This window comes from Mycetomoellerius zeteki, unplaced genomic scaffold (assembly GCF_001594055.1).
Source record: "Mycetomoellerius zeteki isolate Tzet28-1 unplaced genomic scaffold, Tzet1.0 scaffold174, whole genome shotgun sequence".
In the NCBI taxonomy this organism is placed as follows: Eukaryota; Metazoa; Arthropoda; class Insecta; order Hymenoptera; family Formicidae; genus Mycetomoellerius; species Mycetomoellerius zeteki.
The window spans coordinates 2,271,320-2,292,351 of NW_017256696.1; the positions used below are offsets into that span (position 1 = coordinate 2,271,320).

Here is a 21,032-nt window from a genome sequence, read left to right on the forward strand (position 1 = left end):
GTTACATTTTATATGTTTTTATATTACGTACAATCTCCTTTTCAAATACGGTAATATTTTGTGTTACGTTTGAGAAATATTATTGCTATCACGTTACTTTCTACTCAAGATTCTCGTCTCGAAGAAAATTCCGATATATCTCAGTATCGATTGATGTCGTAGCAAGAAAGTTTACGAGAGAATCTCAAAGAGCGCAGCTAGGAGAGACGTTCGTTGTAAAGGAATCCTGCTGAGGCCAATGTGTTTAGCATAGCAAGCAAGTCGAGCTTCCAACGAGAGAAGCCTTGGTTCGATACAGATGCCGCATCTTGTAAAATAGAGCCACGAAACGTGAAATTCCATCTTAGCCCAGTCCCGACAGCTCGACAAAGTTTGACATCACGAAACCGGCGTCGCAGCATTCCTTCTGAGATTCATTTTGAAAGGAAGAAAGCCTTGCTAAAAAGTTTCCATCGCACTTTAACTTAACAAATTTCCAGTTAATTTTGTCTTTCATTAGATCTATTCGAGCAGACACAAAAAGAACGTAGACAAAAAGAGTACTTTCATTTTTTTATATACATTGCGAGTTTTCTGTATTTATTTTAATAAAAATGTCCTTGATTTTTAATTCCAGAAACAGCTTATTAATATAATAAGAAAGTGATGTGCGAATAACACGTAAAAACTAGCAAATACGAAAATAAAATATACGAGGAAAATTTATTTTTCTAAATATACGAGATGTTTATTTTGTGTTAAGTGACATTAAAAAATTTGTTGTTGTTACGTGCGATAAGTATGTGCCCATGTTTCATGTAATAAAATTCTTTAATATCTTTATTGGCTTATTTTTAAGGAAATTTGATATTTTCATTGCCTGCTATATAAAAGTAATTTTAAAATATAAGTTTTTAGGAAAAATATCTTTCGAAATATGAATAGAAACTTAAATATTAATTAATTTGAAATTATATTACATGTTTTATATCCCTCTAGCGAATTTACAGTTATTTTGCTCATTTCAGTATTAGATTTTCTATCCAGTCGTGCAACTGCTGGTGACATTCTCGGCAAAATTTTATTTAGTTTGAGACTCTTTTAATTACTATTATTGGACGCAAGATTATAGCTACCCATTCGTTATCATTTATTTATCAGCATAGCTAATTAATTCTGAAGTGCACCGAAAATGACTCAGAAGTGAGTTGAAACGTATGTGTTAAACTTTTTATTGCAAAGTGTTTTTTAATGTGTAATTTTGTGACAGTTTTATTAAATATATTAGCCCTTTGACGCGCATGACTCTTATTTGTCTTTGTTCTCTTTTAATGTACTTATAATTTTTTATTACTTATACTACTATATATTGCGCCAACATAGACGTCAATATGTTTTTTTAATCAAAATCTGTTGATCAATTTCTCTCATATTAATTATTTTTTACATTTGTCACGAGATACCAAAGAGATATGGTAGTGTCTCGCGCCAAATGGACGCGCAGCGCAAAACCGCCCCGTATCTTTACGCAAGTCAACGAGTTACGAGTATCCCAGATTATCGGTTTGTTAATAAAGGCTGGCCCTTTATTAAATTATTAATCATTAATTTATTTAATTATTAATCACTAAGCTTTAACTGATTAGTTTTCTCTGCTGGATGCAGCCACTGTAAAATTTATTTTTTAACTTTAACTCAAATTTAATTTATTGTTTATTAGATGCATACATTTAGTAGTAGCTGTTTACTTTGAAACTGAGCAATTGTATCACAAAAATAAATTGATTTACATTCTGATAGTTATCTTTTATGTAGTATGATCTATTGACTGGACTATGTCGCAAGGACGAAAGATGATACCGAGAAGATCCATAAGCTAAGAAATTAGGTGAGGACACTCACTGAAAATATTTAATTCTATTTTTAAAAAAAGGTAAAAAAAAGCGCCAAGTGTGCGTGCTCCTTTCAGAAAAAATCATCACATAAATTATTATACGCGCTTATATATGTCCTTAAAGAAAAAAATGACTTCTTATTTTAAACTTATTTTTATAGTTTGGAAAATAGGTTTGGAATAAGAAGTTATTTTTTTCTTCAAGGACACATTATATAAGTGCGTATAATAATTTATGTAATAATTCATGTAACGATTTTTTCTGAAAGAAGCACGCACACGTGATACTTTTTTTAACTTTTTTTTAAATGTGATAATATCGAACTATCAATATGTTAACTACCAATATGTTAACAAAAACTATTACTCGTTTTTATGCAAAATTTCCAAGCAAGAGCCAACGTTCCGTTGTTCGCTTTAATATAATATTGAAGCTTTATTTAATCCATATTCGTATTTGTACTGTTACGATTTCATTTGAATTTACATTGTCCAATAACGGTATTTGCAAGCGCTATTGCGTCAGTTAATTTCATTGATTCTCAAAAATATTATATACGTAATTATCATTATCACATTAAATCTAGCATAAAAATAGCTCTCTCTCTCTCTCTCTCTCTCTCTCTCCATCTCTCTCTCTCTCTCTCTCTCTCTCTCGAAGTGAAGTGATTTATATCAATTTATTTATAATAAAATAGTAGAAGTCCAGTAATATAATCAATATTTTAATGTAACTTTGAATATACTATGAATACTGTACTTTGAATACTGTAATTTTGAATATACTATGCTTTGAATAAACAACGACTATCAAAAAGAAATTAGAGAAGTATTTTAATAATTTTATTTTGAAATGATAAGATCAATTTTGAAGTAAGATCAAGTTGTGATAGGTATGTAATCAATATGTAATAGTAAAATACTAAAAAGTACTGTAATATTAAATTTTTATATAATAAAGAAATATTTATGCTAAGAAATGCTATTGTTATTTTTATTTATTATTGACAAATAAAAAGGTTTAGGAGTAAAGTAAAGAACTAATTCATTTTTATCTTCGATTTTCCCAACATTCTCTGTTACTGTTGTTATTTATTTTATTACTAATTTCCCTTTTCTTTCAATAATTTTCTTAAAAAATTGGAATTACAGGATCTGAGAAAATTATGCGGTAACGGTGCACTAAATAATAACATATATGTAAACACCGCTCATACACTGAAAAAAATGCATGTAATTTTACATGGAAATTACATGTTCATGACTGGAAAATTGCCTAAATATGATTGGAAATTTACAATTTCCAGTAAATTTCCAAGCATATTTATGTAATTTAGATAATTTTCCAGTCATATACACGTAATTTCCATGTAAAATTATATGCATTTTTTTCAGTGTACGTGAGTATTAACATTCGTTTGCTGAGCAAGAGTATCTAATCAATGTACACGTAAAAAATTTTACTGCTGCAGCTAGAATTATAGTTGAATTTTTGTATCTGATAGAAAATTATATATCATACGCATAGAATTTATAGCACAAATCTAAATTCTATCTCTGTCATCTATATAATTAGATGCAATACATATCCAATATGTACCTGCTAGAAATTTATCTATTCCTATTTTTCGTACTTAGATAATTTTCGCTGTAACTGTAAGATCACTGTTTTGAGTGTAAAGTTAAGATTGCAGCACCAAATTTTTTATGTTAAATATTTTTGGCTTGTATGACACAAAAACAGTACTACCGCTTAGATTGAAACAGAATTATTCTTCAATAAGAATTTAAGAATACAGTTGCCTCATTTTTTTGTTCCCTCGCTCTCAAGTTCATCTTACGAAATGTTATATGGTCTGAGCCATCTAGTGATGCTAAAATAACCGTACAAAAAGTCGATAAGGACAATGATGTTCCTTAATAATAAATTTACAGATTCGAGTTTTATATTGTGGTATCTTTGCATATAGGATATGCGTAGAGAAAAATAAAAATCCTTTTGTTATATAAATCAAATCCAAATCATCGATTAAGCCTGATAAGAAATCAATTGGCCCAGCCGTCGTTTCTGAAATCTGATAATCTCAGGCACTCGCAACTGGCCGGCTTATGTATAAATACACGGGGCAGTCTCGCGATACGCATGTACTTGGCGTGAGATATTACCGTATCTTTTGATGGAAATTTCCATTTCTTTATATATTTCCGTTCGTAGGGCACGTATAGGAAGAATAGAAACATTTTTATTATGTAATTCAAACCCAAACTATCGATCGATTAAGCCTAATAAGAACTCGATCGATTCAGCTGCGTTTCCAAGATCCAATAATTTCGCAAGTAGTCAGTTCGCATATATGTAAATACGGGACAGTTTTGCACTACGCGTACACTTAGCGCGGAACACTACCGTGTCTCTTGATATATTTAACACGATTATATCCATAAATCTTTTTATGCATTTACGCTTCTTCGATCGACAATTTCTATCTAAGTTTTTGTAGATAACTATCATTTTTGCATTTACCTATTCATCCCTCAAATTTGCCGAGCGTATTAGATAAGCGGGAGGAACACTGTCAGACTCAATTAACAAGCAAATGCACGTTCGCGATGTCGTCGTTGTCATAATCGTCATATCGAAACAGCACTCGAATAATCTCCATGACTGTAACTTGGAGTAAACAGTTACCAGGTATAATTGCATAAACATTAGAGAGACGCAACAAAATAGAATCGGTGGAGATAAGGTTCTACATTCTAAACTCCGGAGGTGCAACGGAGACCAGTAGAGGCTGGTGGAGGAGAAACGGAGAAGCACTCTGTTTGTTTCTGTGTAGATGACAACTACGTCGAAGTTGCTCGAAGCGTTCGTTCCCTACGTATAAGTAGGCAATCCATTTAGTTAAAAGAAGGTGTGGTGCCGAACAGACCAATCCGACCGGTTCATTTGTCCTCCAGCCTCCGTCGAGCATTTCGTTTATTAATGACGCTGTTTCAATCGAGACTCAGTGACGGAGGACCAGCTACACGAGAATCGTCGATCGTATCGATAGTGTATCAGTTGTGCGAGAATCGTTGATCGTAAACGTGCGAGTCGAGACACTCAAGCATTCTCTTAGGGACACACGTGCTGATTATTTACCGGACACACATCCACTGATTATTTACCGGCAATATCAACAGACAAGTTTCCGAGAGGCACTTTTTTGCGAGCGACAAGATGTTGGTGCCCAGCTTCCGTGAACATTGGAATGTTTGCGCCTCTGATATCGCTCGGAAAACGCACAATCCCATAAGATCGATCATAGAGAATATCGTCGTCGAGCCCAATCCTGACAAGAAGATGATCGCGTTGTCTATTGGTGAGTTCCACGTGTAGGAATTGTTTTATTATGAGTCTAATTATAAAAACACTTGCTCTGTACGAGAAGGATCTTTCTGATCTTAAATTCATATTTAAGAATTTTCCTAGCGATACCTTACTTGTATTATAATATTTAAAATTCATTGTTGATTTTTTGGAATTCTTAGGATTGCCATTCTTTTGCGCTGTGTACAAAAGATAGAAAAATACAAAATAGTCTATCATAATATAAACTGCGTTTGGAGAGACATTTGTGTCATTCTATCTTCATCGTCCACTAGACGTGAAACAAGAATAGCATGACACAAATAGTGCTGATAGCGCGCTCCCTAAACGCAGCTATGATGTAAACAGTTGTTTTTCTTTTTACGCGAGGTAAGGATGATCATTTTTCTTTAAAATAAAAGGGAGGATTATACGTCATGGGTTTTTTCGTTTTTTTAATAAAAGCGTGACGCGTCTAAGCGAAATTATATAATTTACGTTTAGTGTCACTGATGTATGAGAATGGATGTGATAATTAAATAGCTTAAATATATTGAAGATTAATGTATAAAAGATTAAATGCATAAGGATGAAAAATACAAAATTATTAATTTTATTCGTTTTATTTGCGGCACTTTGTGAAAAATGTTACGCAAATAGGGGTCACCTACAAAGGTTTTGAATACCGGCTTTGTCGGTAAACGCGGGTAAATGCATACAAATTGCAAACTTTCGCTGTTCCCCGCGAGTACGGTTAGATCCTCAATATGCATGATCTCTGGAGCTTGATGTGAAAAAAGTTTGACGGATTGGTGAAAAATGGAAGGTCAAATATATCCCATGCGAGAGAAATATGCTAGAATATGAAAAAGCGCATTTTGAGCAACTCTAGAGATCCATAGGAACTGGGTTGGAAATACCAAACTGCGTTCAACACACGTGACCTATTCGTTTTTTTAAAAACGCATAAAATATCGATAGAATTTTTCGTGTGTTATCTTTGGGATAACTTCATAAATTCATTTATACTGCTATATGGTAGTCTATTATTATCGTATCAAATTTTTGTAGTATCTTTTATAAATATTTGAAATCGATATTTCCCACCCTGAAATTTTTGCCCTTTGAATCCTTGAATCTTTGCCCCTTGAACCTTTGAATAAGAAATAATTACGTGTCGTAATATTTGAAATTTTTTTTATCATAACAATGCATTGACACTATTATCTATCATCAAATTATGGACTTGATATAAATTATGTATTATTTTAAAAGAAATTTACAAGATATAATTATTTTACTGAGTTTCATAAATAAATGTCAATTAATAACCCATTTATTTATATTTAATGTATTTTCGCGTTTGCAGTGAACTTTCATACATGTCTATATAAATTATTATTAGTATATCTATACAATATATTTGTATATATAATTATTAGTATATTTATTGTAATATTATTTAAAATGAATTATAATTCGCAATAATATCTAGCATCGGGTCTTAGAGGCTTTTTATTCATTTTTTATTCATTTCTTTAGAGTCTACATAATTTCACTAATTGTTTTGTATAAATTACTTTATAGATTATAACGCAAAAAAATAAGCTTACATTTACACGCTATCTTATCTTTACTGTCCGTTCGTATCGTTTATATAAATGCAACCTATTTCAATAGTTATATTATTTGTCGCTTAAATTTAGGATATAAATTTCTATATTCGCATTAATATTTATTATACATTTCATCGTGTTAATTTTTGAATAATTCAATTAAAAATGCGGGTTAACTTGCTTCCTTTCATCTCTCTCATTCAGAAATATTAAAACTTACCATGCAGTTTATTCTAAAAAATATTGATACGCATATACGCGATGCAGGATAGAAAATATTTCGTTTGACGACTTTCTGTGTATTTCTAGAGGGAATAACTTTTTCACACAAAGGTTTACCGGATAACAGTTTTCGAGGCAGTGAAACAATCGCAATATACTTGGCCCGATCAAATTTCTACGCCACTTATCTTTAAAGAAAAAAAATAATGCTTTTAATGCTTTGTTGACGTATACGTTGGCCATACGTCTGGAGACGCCTTAAAGAATACATTCTTTTTGTTGATATTATTTGATCAATTTGCAATAATTTTCTGTCAAATTGAACAATAATTTTCCTCTTCTCTAACAAATTTAATTGTTGGAGTTATATCACTTTTGAAATATAAGAGAGCGATATGTTCTCTTTAATCAGAAACTTTATTTGCGGAAACTGACAGCAGAGATGAAAACGGCTGTGACGCCGTCTGACTGAATACGCACGTAAAACTAAAGCACCGAGAATATTTGTCTGTGAGAATTAATCGCATATTTTTGTTCTTTTCAGTTTCTTTTTAACTTCTTTAATTCTTCAGAAAGTTTCTTAAACCTCTCCTCTACTGGGATACGCGATTTTAACTATCCAGAGGAGTTTTAAAAAGCGATGAAAAGTTAAAAGGCGATGGTAGTGACGCGTGAGTCCCCTTAACATTTGCAGAACACGAGTATAGCACAGAATGCGGATGTGTCAGAATATATCGGAAAAACGTCCTCAACAAATTTTATAGTGGAATAGAATAGAACTGACATACGAGCACGCTAATCTAAATATATTTCGATACACAAATCCCGACCGGATGTGCCAGCGGCTGTACACATTTTCAAGAGCTTTCTTTTGTTTTATACATATGCAATTCGAAGAAGATTATAGCATCGAAAATAGAATGACAGTGACATAAAAATTTTCATATAGTATAATATTACTTTTGGTTTCTGTAGATGAAAAAATAAGGAATATAACACAATAAGATATCGGTATAAGAATATCTTGAATTTTTTTTTATAAAAGAAACTGAAAATTCTAAAAAAATTTTGATAGAAATGAAAATCTTTTTTGAAAATTTTTCATATTAAGATACAGTGTACTAAATATAGTGCGTCTATGTAACAAAATATCCCAGAATTTGTGTCACTTCTGATATATTCATGCGTAACTCTAGAGCGTACATTCGTTAACTTTAAACTGCTCTCGTTTCAAAACTATTGCTCGGCTACAACTTTGTTACGGAAAAAGGTTGTTTCTTTTGGCACACAAAATCGCACTGGGCATTCCATGTACGCAAATTTTGGAATATACGCTGGGTATATATCTCGTATATCAATAAAGTATTTCAGTGTTTGACTTCTAAAAATATTTTAAAACAGATTTTGAGTTTCATAACATTAATTAGTGGTACTAAAATCTTTGAATTGTTAACAAATTATTAATTATGTGAAAAGTTATGTAAAATAAAAAAAATTTAATTTACTAATAAAAATTTCTTTACTCAGAAGAGATGTATATGTTAAATTTTAGAACAAAATTTATCTAAAAAAGATATTGCTAGTGCACCACTCTTCGTTGCACAGTTATATACAATAAAAACGCGGATATAAATTTTTATTTACACTGAAGTTTGAAATATAATATAAAGTTAAAAATGCAAAAAAAATAATATATAAAAGTTATAGTAATAAATATATTAATAAAATTAACAAAAACATTAAAAAATTTATCTATTCCTGAAAATATATATAGATCTGATTAAATCTGATTTATTTCTTTTTTAATTGCATAACTGTACAAAATTATGTTGAACAAAACTCTATACGCATTTCTTTATATAACTTGAAGTAATATATGTGAATTAATGAAAAATAATATAAACATTTAAATGAAAAATTTGAATAAGAGTTATACCTACATACGTCATTCAATTCGCGTAATTAATAACTTATAACTCAACAATTTAAATGTTCGTACGTACTCTTATTGACATTTGCTACAATAGGAATGTAAAATGTAATTGGAAAGTACTAACTTCAACGTCATCGAAATACAATCTTTCCACCAAATTAACAATGGCGAAGTTGTAATTACATAAATTTCGTGGCATTCGCAGAGCTCAGATTTTATTTCGTCGTCACGCTGTTGCCTCGCAACAGAAATGTCGCAACAAGGATTGACTACGACGAATAGCCTCCGGGAAACAATTAATTAATTTCAATTATATCCAGAATGCGAGCTGCACGGTGAATGTTCCGTTGCGCTTTGACAGCACGTCTGTAAACTGGCGTTTTCCTACGGTTATCCAAGTTGAATCCAGTAATCAATTATAACAACATGGTATACGTGTAATTAGGTGTTTACGCGAAACTATACAGTGGTGAATGATTGACGAAAAACTAGATTTACGTCATATTTGTAAGGAGCTTACAAGCATCTACAGTTGCAGGATAAACAATAAATAAATATAGTGAAGTTTTTTAACTTCGAACTTTGAGATTTCATTACACGTTCTGTTTTAAGGCGATCCTACAAGTTTCGGCAATTTAATACCACCAAAGGAAGTGATCGAGGCTGTTCAAGATAGCGTCGCTTCGCAATTATACAATGGATATGCACCGAGTATAGGTAATTTTTAATGAGGTCTTTAAGTGTATATCGTCTTCTAAATTCTAAATAATTTTGTTTAGTTTACGGGAAATTTTTGGAATACGATAGAAATGATAAGAAAAATTAAATTTTGACATAAATTTCATGTAGATACATATTACATTATTAATGTTCCAAGCGATTATAGATTATTAATTTAAATAATATTGAAAATAATTATCGCATTTATTCATTAGGCTGATGCGACACGTCCATCTTGTATGATAAATTATTAAATTATTAATAAACAGATATTTTCATTGCATGACTTAAGCAATAACAATCATTACCTATATTATTTATATTTATTCGGCAACATAAAAAATGAATTTTTATTTATTTTACAGGTTATGAAATGGCGCGAGAAGCTGTAGCTGAATACAGCTCGAACGAATTTGTGAAAGTCAATTCCAAGGTAGGATGATCACATGCTTCTATCAAATGTCGCAGGTCCAACACGTGTCGCGAACAAATTTGAAGTGACATTGAAATTTCTTATCACGTGTTTAAACCGTAATTTATTTATTCAACATCAATATTGTTATTATTTATTCAATAGGAATGGCGAGAAGTCAAATTTTGCCCAAGCTGTTTTAATATTAATAAGTCATAAATTTCTTCTTTACGAGAAAAGAAGGCCACGAGAAAAGAAGGTCCGAGAAATGGATTTTATAAGGGGATGACGTGGTCGATTGCATATTCCGAGTAGTCCTATAGTCATACGATCCTAAAGATAGTTAATTAACTTGATGTCGCCAGTCGCGAATAATCACGCCGTGAAATTACAGATAGAAAAAGAAGTATAGTAGTAAAATGCTATTATATACTTTTAATAGCTAATGATGTTAACGAATAAACAAATCTCCAATTTTTTTTACAAATGACGTATTAAAATATTAAATTATTTAAACATATATTAAATTACAAATATTAAATATTAATTCTATTGTAAAACCTTCATTGGATAACAGTAGCAAAATTAAAATATTTACTGTACGGAAATATTATTTTATTTCTTTTCCTTAAAACATTTTTAATCATATATATTCTTCCATATCACCATATATGCAATTACGTTCAACATGTATATTATATTCAGTTTATTTACCTGCAGGAAAATTCTTGTAACAAATAATTTATCAATTTTTTGATTAATCATATAGATGTATTTTTTATATTTCAATATCAAAATGCTGGAATATTTTTATCATATCAAACAAATCCATTTAAAAATATACGAAAGCCTGTAAAAATATAAAAATATGTTACTTTAAAAATATTACTTTTCGTTTCCATTCTACATTTAATATAACGCAAATAAAAGTAAAACATGCGGAAATAAAATATTTTGTATTTCTATATTTGCAGGATGTAATCCTGTGCAGTGGATGTTCTTGCGCACTCGACTTGTGTATTACGGTTTTAGCTCGAGAAGGCCAAAACATCCTAATTCCACGCCCTGGTTTTTCCATCTATCGAACGCTGGCGGAAGGTCTCGGTATTACGGTCAAAACGTACAATTTATGTGTGAGTATTCTTATCGAAAAAAGAAATCAGAGTGATTTACACTTTCTGTCAAATGTGTGCGCAAATTAAAATTTTAGCAATTATTCTCGCGATGACTCGAAGATTATACAAATAAAGATCAGAGTTTTCTTACGAATTTCTTTTTTTTCGAGCACACGTGAAACAATTAATTTGAAAAAAAGCATGTCGAAAACAAATGGCGTGGAAATTTCTTTTTTTTTTACAGAAATATAAAAAGTTTGAGTTTTTAAACGTGAGGACTTTTTTCAAAATATTATATTGTTTTGTACACGTATCCTATCTGTCACGTATTAATATCTGAAAAATCAGTTAATACTTTTTAATTTATTTACCTAATATCACGCATCTGTCAACGAATAGCGCAACAGATTTCAGCTTTATATTATCGTGATAATGAGTAAAATATTGATCGATATTGTAGCGTATGGCTACTCTGTAATAATCGCGCTTGTAAAAGAGAGGTACTATACGTGCTACCGTGTTGCATCGTCATTAATAAGAAACGTGTGTAACAGCGTCTGCTATATTTCTTAAGTTACGCGTTATTACAAAACGCACTTCAAGTAGTACAGTCGGGCTTAATATGCAACTTTATATGCAAAAATATACCATTTCGTTAGTATCTTTAAATTTATTGACCACCTAGGGTGTGAATGCATTCATTTATACGAAAAACAATGAGGGTGCATAATATTCCATTCATTTAGTGTACACTGAGGATGAAATCTTTTAGCACAGCATCAATTACATATTCTTTTATATATATATATATATATATACAATATAAAATAAATTAATTAAAATAATACTTTGTCGCAAACGTTTACAGTTTCGTTAAATTATATAACAGCACAGCAATATTTTTACTTAATATATAAAAAACAAATTTATATTCATAATTTTCATATTTTTAAAGCTGAAAAATTTTTATTTCTATAATTAACAAAATTTTGTCATGCAAAAGACAATTTTATTCCAAATACTTACAATTTAATTCTCAAATTAACTAATTTTGTAATTTAATTTGTGTAATTACGTTGATTTTAAATTTTACAAAGAGTTATTTTTTATTTGCAAAATATTTAATTTAAGCCAATTAAAGTCGTCATTGCATAATGACTTTTAACAGCACGAAATCATATTTAAATCGCCCATTGCTATTTACACGATAAATCAGTGCTTTCGCTCGGAGATCTTCAAACCGAAGTGCTAATGAGGCAGTTTCCTCTCTTTTCAGCTTCGCTTGGCGAGTTTTAACATCTCACTCTCTTTGCACGACGTTGCAAACTATTTTATGTTCAACAAGTAATTATAACTACATAGTTTTAATTGTGTATGAAATGAAATGTACAAGGAATTTGTAAATCCTGACACATTGCTCATGTACTCATACGTCATATACCTACATATCAATCACGTAAATACAGTGTATTTATTTATAAACAATAAATTTTATAAAATCCATGCAAATGTCTGCTTTTACTACTGCATGTACTTTATCATTTTTGATACAAATATTTTTTTCTGTTTTTCTTTATTCTCTTTATTAAAAACGTTTTTTTTTTAAATTATTCTATTTAAAAGTTTTGAAAATATATATTTTCTATGAAAATTATTTTGGCATTATAAATTGTTTTATTTTTGCGATCTAATTTTGCAGAAAAATGATGATGTATAGATGGAAAATTATTTCAGCATTGCCTTTAACTGCCAGTAATATTATAATTATAAAACAAATAAGTTTGTGAATCTATATAATAAATTTATATCTAAGTTGGAAAATAATTTTAAAAATATACACAATAAAAGAATTATATCACCGAGTATTAAGCAACTAAATTTAAAGAGTAAGCACAATTACAAAATTTAGTAAAAAAGACAAGTATACAAATGTATCTAATGTTCATTTATTAAAACCGTAATATATAAAATACGTGTTAAATATTGTATTATTTTACTGTTATACAATTATGACTTTTTAATAACAAATGTCCATTATGATTTTTTAATAACAAATATTTTTGAAAGGGTTATTGTCTTTCCACAAACAAATTTTTTTTTCATATGTTGTTTTTGTATTTGGTTTTAAATATTTTTCATAGTTAATCTTTTAAATAAAAATTCTATTAAAAAATTAAAAAGAAAAACATTTTTACACAGATTTTATGAAACTCTCTCAAAAAAGTGGAAATATTTTTGCCACATTAAAATTTTGTCTGTCAAAAGCTCAGAGAAAATTATTCAAGAACTTATAATCGAGCAAGCGCATGGTTTTTAAGCCACCTCAAAATACAATATTACGCGATATAGATCAAGGAAAAAGACGAGGAGAAATGAAAATCCGAGAGGCTTCTCGTTAATGCATTCTATTAATATTAATCGTTTCTAGCCGGAGCTCGATTGGGAGATCGATCTGGACGACCTAAAGGAGCAAATCGACGAGTCGACGGCGGCAATTATTATAAACAATCCTTCGAATCCGTGTGGCTCGGTATTCAGCCGCGACCATATACTTGACATTCTCGACATCGCCGCTCATTACTACGTACCCATTATAGCCGATGAGATTTACGAGCATATGGTACGTGCCCGAATATTACGCTTACCACCCAAGTATCAAGTGACAAATCGTTTCATTTGCGGAACAAGTAAAGCACGTATCGTGCCTGTTCTATTTGAAGAGAGTACGGAATTAATTCAGAACTGCAGATATGCACGGTGGCCTGAATTCGCGCGATGCACTTTATTAACGGATTAAAAAGATTTTTTATTTTAGCACGTACAAGATATTTAGTTAATTTGTGTGTGTTTGTGTTGATAGTGATAAAATATTTTATAGTAAGAAATGAATTAGCGCAACTACAAAGAAATAAATTATATTAATTATGTATTTTTAACAAGGTCTTTCTACTTCAATATTATCTGTAAAAGAATTTTATTTTTGTGTATATTTTAAAAATTATATTAATAATATATATACAATGTATAAATAAAATGTATTATTCATCAAAGAGAATTTAACACGTAAATTTTTATAAACTTTTGAAAGCATTAAAATTTGTAGAAAATGAACATTAATTAAAAATTCTTTAACAATAAATACGTTCTGTCTCAATATAAACAAAAGAGCTTTGCAAAAATAATTTATGATTTCAAAAATTAAATTTCTCGACTGTACAAATACTTTTTCTGCATTTAAATAATAGATACAAATTCTTCTTTTCGCTTATTATTAAGGTAATATTAATTATTACACTTCATTTTAAGTAAAATAATTTTGAGAGGAATAATCTATTTTATTTTTTGTTAATAAATTGCTAATTAATGTTTACTTTTAAAAAACAAGGTTTTTCTTAAAGAAATCTCTCCGGACACTTTTTACACTCACTGTATATGCATAATAACAATAGCTATTTTGAAAAATTCGATAAGGCGGAATAACGATTGTCACAGGTTTTTGCATTATATTGTGTCACATGCCTTTGCATGCAGGCAAAACATATGTGCCTATATTATGCGCAAATACATTTTTCGCCTCACCGCTGTTTTCAGGTATTTCCAGGACGGACTTTCCACTCGTTAGCGTCTCTATCGACCGAAGTTCCTATTTTGTCGTGCAGCGGACTGACTAAAAGGTACGTCGGGATGTGTAAAATGATTATGAAACTCCTGACATTTCGACGCTAGAATACAAACGCAAAATCTTCCGTAACATTCCTGATTTTCACATATTAAGTAAAACGGTTCGTCTAATCCACCCTTTGTGAAATAAAATATCACGTTATTAAAAGGTTTTTTTTTTCAAGATCCAAAGGGTGAAAAGACAGCGTGAAATAAATTCCTGTGCTTTTTAACATTCTAAAAACGCCTATAAGCATTAAAATAAAAATACTCAGATAATACTTGTATAATAGTAACAATTATGTTCAGGAAAATGATAAGAAAATAGTCTTTGTAATTATTTCTAACATTATAAACGCGATGATAATAATGGTTTCAAAATAATTTGGAAAATGTAGCACCGACAACTTCCCCTACATCGGGTTTTTAGTTATTTTCAGTACGTTACCTTCTATTATCTTTCATCGCGAAAAGTATGGAGCGAAACTAGCGATTCGTGAAGTTGACGGAAAGAATTCTTGGAACGAAAGCGCTCCGCTGTGAAATTTTTCTCTCGATTTTTTCGAAAATAGAACGAGAAGTTGATTGAGCGTGAATAAAACGTCGCGATCAAAGCCGAAGGGTCGGATATTCCGAAGTTTCGCGATTATGCCTCCATTATTTTAACGTTATCAGATTTGAAACGCAACTTAATTTACGACCGTTCGTCATACCAGTTGTAAATGAGTTCCTGCAGCTTGTTGGTCTTTCATTGCAGTATGGTGTATTTTACACGCCGCAGATTTCGCAGCGCGGTACTTTTTGGTATCAAGCATTGTAAATCGCGTTTCTCATGTAAAATTCAATGATGTACACGATACACGCAAATATGAGATAAAAAAAATATATAAAATGAACGATAGAAGTAAATTAATGAATAAGTGAATGATATGTTATAACATGATTATTTAATAACATGATTATTTAACGATTATTACATAACAAGTTGCTGATATCTTAAAATGAGAATTTTAAAACTTATACTTTTAAAATTAATCTTTCCCGAAGATAGCTTTTATATGTGATATTTATCATAAAATGTCATAATCTGCTTCGGATAAATTGATTAAAGCGAATTGTGCGACTACATTTAGTGATTTTTTTATTTAACAGGAATACTCAAATTGAGAAGAAAAATCAAGAAGAAGAAGCAAGCACTAAACAGGCAAAAATATTATCTTAATGCAGTATTATTGTTGGTACATATTCATAACAATATTAATGCAGTTAAGAATATTACATTAACCTACTTCCGTTGAGTTTCTGTTTGTTATAAAAAATATGTATTTTTTATTGCTTATTAAACTTATAATGTATATACACCAAACTTTTTGTAATCGCACGATATTCGCATCGCATGTGATAATAAAATTGCATGTCGCAATAAAGATAGCTTTTGCTCATAGATTGCTTATTCAAAAAACCCATTTCGTATTTCGTTGCAAACAATCGTGAGTGTATTAAAAAACAATTTTTAATCAATAATCTACAATTTAAGGAAATAATTAATAAATAATTTATAGTTTTTCCCCAATATCAACATAAAAATTTATAATTTTTATATTAATTGCATAACTATTTTTTAATTAATTGAGGTGTATCACGGCAAAATATTGCAGGTGCCAAAATTATGAAAATGCTTTTTATTGCATGAATAGGTTGCTGTGTTCTATCATATCCTACTAATATTTGGAAAATATTTGTGAGAAATGCTGCTACAAGCGGAGAAAAATAGGTCGTGCAACTGAAAAACATTGAAAGTCATTATGTAATTAGCAGTTTTATTTAAACGTAAAATGTTTTGATTTGCATTTTTATTTGGACTTACAACGTTTTGAAATTTTAACTTTTTGACACGATCTTTTTTTAGAATTAGAATTATTTAATTAAAAATTTTTGAAGAGGCTGATTATTTATATCTTTAGTTATTACAACATTTTTTTTTATAGAATTTTTGAAGTGATAGTCAAGAAAATAAGTTTTTCCTTTCTTCTGAAAAATTAAAAGTAGTACTTACGATGTATGTGTGTGTGTGTGTGTGTGTGTGTATGTGTTTACGTGTTTTGCCATAGCACGCCTCAATTATTTTTGTATACAGAGCAATGTTACTTTTCTTTAGGAATCTTTTCCTTCAATTTAGAAGTCTTTTTTAAAGTTAAACTCTCACGATGTGTAAAATGAAATCTGGCAACAATAGTCCCATTTTGATTTCTCTTTTCTTTGCAGATTTTTAGTTCCAGGTTGGCGTATGGGTTGGATAATAATCCATGATCGTCAGAACGTGCTAGAAGCTGAGGTGAGTAAACGGTCGTGGCACAATACGTGACAGCCCGAAAATAATTGCTTCCCCGGCGGTATTGTTTCCGTAACGAGGCCCGAGCATGTCTCGGTGAGTTCGGCACCGCATACTGCGGATTGGATTAAATTTCGTTGATTAAACTTTATTCTACCATTAAAGTTCGGTCCTTTGGCAATCGACTCTTTGGTCGATCATGCCCTTAATTCCTCATCTTGTAGCTGAGGCATCGCTTTGGACTAACTTTAAATCGCCGCACCGCGCATCTTTATCGGATATATTTCTATGCTCTTTAATAACTTTGCAAGAGTTGCAAAGTTGCGGTCTTCGATAAGTAATCAAGATGAGAGTTCTATGATAGGAAAAGCTAATCGACGAGCTTTATACATATTGCTTAGATATTGCGTAAAAATTGTATCTGTAGTAAAAAAATCATTTAAATTAAATCTTTCTATACTATAAATTATTAAAATTTATTCTACGCGGTACAGCTGACTGGAAGAGATTCATTGTTATACGAAAGGAACGATTTTGCTGATCTAAAAATTTAATTATATACAAATCTAAAAATAATTTCATTGAATTATCAAAATAATTATGTAGGAATCTCAAGCATGATGATTACAAAAATTTTGATGTTGTAGCAACCAATTTAAACATTTACATAATTATTTTGACAGTTCAATAAAATTATTTTCAGATTTATATGTAGCTAAACTTTTTGATGTTTCAGCAAAATCGTCCTTTTCATAATTTTCTAACATAAGTTCTAAATATGACTTAATCAGATCTTCTTTTTTTAGTAAAATATGAAAACTGTCATTTGTTTCAACATTTATTCACGTACCCACATATTCGATATATCTCATCGTATATTTTTATCATGTCACGGTTTGAAAGAAAAGGTTGATTGTACGATCATTTGATGATGTTCTTTCATGAACAGGTATTGGACAAGCTGGCAAATAGTCTGTCAATGTGTAGCACATTTCGATATTTCACAGTATTTGAAGTTCACGAGAAATCTAATATCGACACTCAGAAAAATTTCTGGTTGAAAACGAACGAACTAGAAGATTCTGATCATATTAATTAGAATTCTGATGGTTATCTTAATTAGAATTATAATACAGATTTAATCCGAAAGTTTTGAATTGAATCCATTTTCAATCAGAATTTCAATTAATGCAACCAGAATTTTTTTTCAGTATGTTATCAAGCTTTTAGAAATAATTTTACATTGATTTCGACATGATAAAGCATCGAGATCGAAAATTTCTACGTTTGTTCGAATTACGAAAAACATACAATCTTTTGTAAAACTTCTTTCTTTTACACAATTTTCAAATTTTATAGATTTTATTGGTTCGTCAATAATACATTATTTGTGACACTATTTATTTCCTTTTATCTGTTAAATATGTAAAATAAATTTTAAATGCTCCGTGTCGTTCTATTTTTATTTTAGCAGATATATTTTATGTAACTAATTCTATATAAATGTTTTTCATATCATATGACACATAAAGTAAGAAAAAAAATTCTATTGTAAATTTTTGCAAACTACAGATCTAACGTAATTATCTAATGTGAATTCAAATACGATAAAAACATAGTATCTTATATCGTATTCATTGATTGTACGCAAAAAAAATATAAGTTCAACAAATCCTAAATTTTTTGTTTCTTAGATTCGCAAAGGTTTACAGTGTTTGAGCCAGCGAATAATTGGCAGCAATACTATTATTCAAGGTGCCTTGCCTAAGATACTTCGGAATACGCCACAAAAATTTTTCGACGATGTTATCAATACTTTATACGTAAGTTGTCGCGATTTCAAAAAATATAAAAAATATGAATTCAATATTTAAATTGTGGTGTTATAGTCGCATTCCAAATTGGCATACAACTCTATAATAAAAATCTTGGGATTGAAGCCGATAATGCCGGATGGGGCAATGTACATGATGGTAATGATTACCATTGTAATTAGCCCAGCCACACCCTTGCATAATTTCAAGAATCACAGTGCATTGTTTGACAGTCCGTAGCTCGCGGGCTAAAGCCGTAAATGTTAATCGAGTGTCCGATAAATAGGTCGTACAATTAGTTGGTGCACGACCGCTATTTATACGTTAATGCAAATACCATCAATAAGGTGGGACTAACTGCAATTTATGAGCTATAAATTATTGAATCGATTTCCAGGTCTACATCGATCTACAGTGCTTTCCGGAATTTAATTCCGATGTGGAATTCGTGCAACGGCTGCTAATGGAAGAATCCGTGTTTTGCCTACCCGGCCAGGTAAAATGGCATTTCTGACATTTTAAATTATCAATTCATTTAAAATTTTCTAATTGTATCACTTAAATCCATATGAAAACATGGTTTTTTAAACGGAATTTTACGGATATTCAACGCTGATCTCTATTGCTTGAAAATATTGCAAAAAATAAAAGTGTCAAGTTGCAATGAAATATACTGGATAAATAACAGGATAATCTTTTTCATTAATTAACATGACGGCAAAATTTGACAGATTTTTTAATAGATTACATTAAAGTACTTAACAATTTATTGTAATATTTTTAAATTCACATAATTTTACAAATATCAATAAATTTTTATTTCAAGTTTTTTGTATTCTAGAAATTTGAAATTAAAAATATCAAATATTTGATTTTTGTGTGTTCATATTGTAAGAGCAATTATTTTTTACTTTTATTACATTATTCAAGATTTTATTTTATTTTCTAATAATTTATTCGAAAGTTTTTAAATCGTTTATCACAAAGCATAAAAGATTAGACAATTAATTTAAAAAATTACTATTAGTTATGTAGAAACGTAATTTTACTAATCTTTTTTTGTATCTTGATTATCTAGTGCTTCGATTATCACTCTTACATGAGACTGGTAATAACCGTGCCAGGTGACATGCTCGAGGAAGCTTGTCAGAGGATTCAAGAATTCTGCGAGAGACATCATTGTAAAACAGCGAAGATCTCAAGGAAGAACGGTTTCGTTAACGAGATTTCGTATTAAGACACGATTGAATACAGAAATTAGAACATTATGTTAACTCGCATTAATCCGTTGATTATTTTTCGCGGATTGGATCTTTATTTTTATATCTTTGCTTGTAAATGCCTGTGTGATTATGTAATAAAGATTTTGTATCTATGTATAGTTTTCTTTGATATTTTTAATACTTATTTAAGATCTAATATAAAAATGCATCTTGCACATATTTGATATAATTTTTATCGATCCATTATTTCATGTTAAAATAAGTAATTTGATATTGAGCGGTATGAAATTGTATGAGCAGTAATAAAATTGTAGTATATCAAAATTATAACTTGAAATAATTAATTTCAAAAAATAATTGTTGCGTGCATAAATAAACGATTCATGACATTGTTGGTCGTGGCTTGATGCTTTCCTGGATTTTTTCTCGTTCTTTTGTTATTGCTTTTCCATGACACTCGTAGGCACTCATTTGTGAAGATACCTAATAACACCAGTAGTCATCAGTACACGAGCGAGTAGTTTAGTTTAACGTGAATAAAGATGTAAAAAAATACACTCACTCAAAGCTCGATACTTGTGAAATTTCTTAAACTAGCGCACTGTATGAATCTCTCGAATGTCAAGGAAGTTTAATAAATTAACGGATCTGAGAGAGAGAGAGAGAGAGAGAGAGAGAGAGAGAGAGAGCGCTATGCGATAGTAAAAATTAATTAACTCTCTTATTAGCCATGTGAAATTTTACACCTTCCGTCGATAACGTG

General features: G+C 30.1%; 1 protein-coding gene across 1 annotated transcript; it reads left to right on the forward strand.

The window, feature by feature from the left end:
* The first annotated feature begins 4,435 nt into the window (after positions 1–4,435).
* On the forward strand, positions 4,436–20,319 carry Tat (Tyrosine aminotransferase). The gene is made up of 11 exons (XM_018446039.1): positions 4,436–5,235; positions 9,606–9,710; positions 10,079–10,146; positions 11,100–11,258; positions 13,669–13,860; positions 14,832–14,914; positions 17,166–17,235; positions 18,927–19,055; positions 19,122–19,205; positions 19,444–19,542; positions 20,125–20,319. Exons 1-11 carry the CDS (start codon positions 5,094–5,096, stop codon positions 20,281–20,283), a joined length of 1,290 nt encoding a protein of 429 aa, XP_018301541.1. The 5' UTR covers positions 4,436–5,093; the 3' UTR covers positions 20,284–20,319.
* Positions 20,320–21,032: the final 713 nt, after the last annotated feature.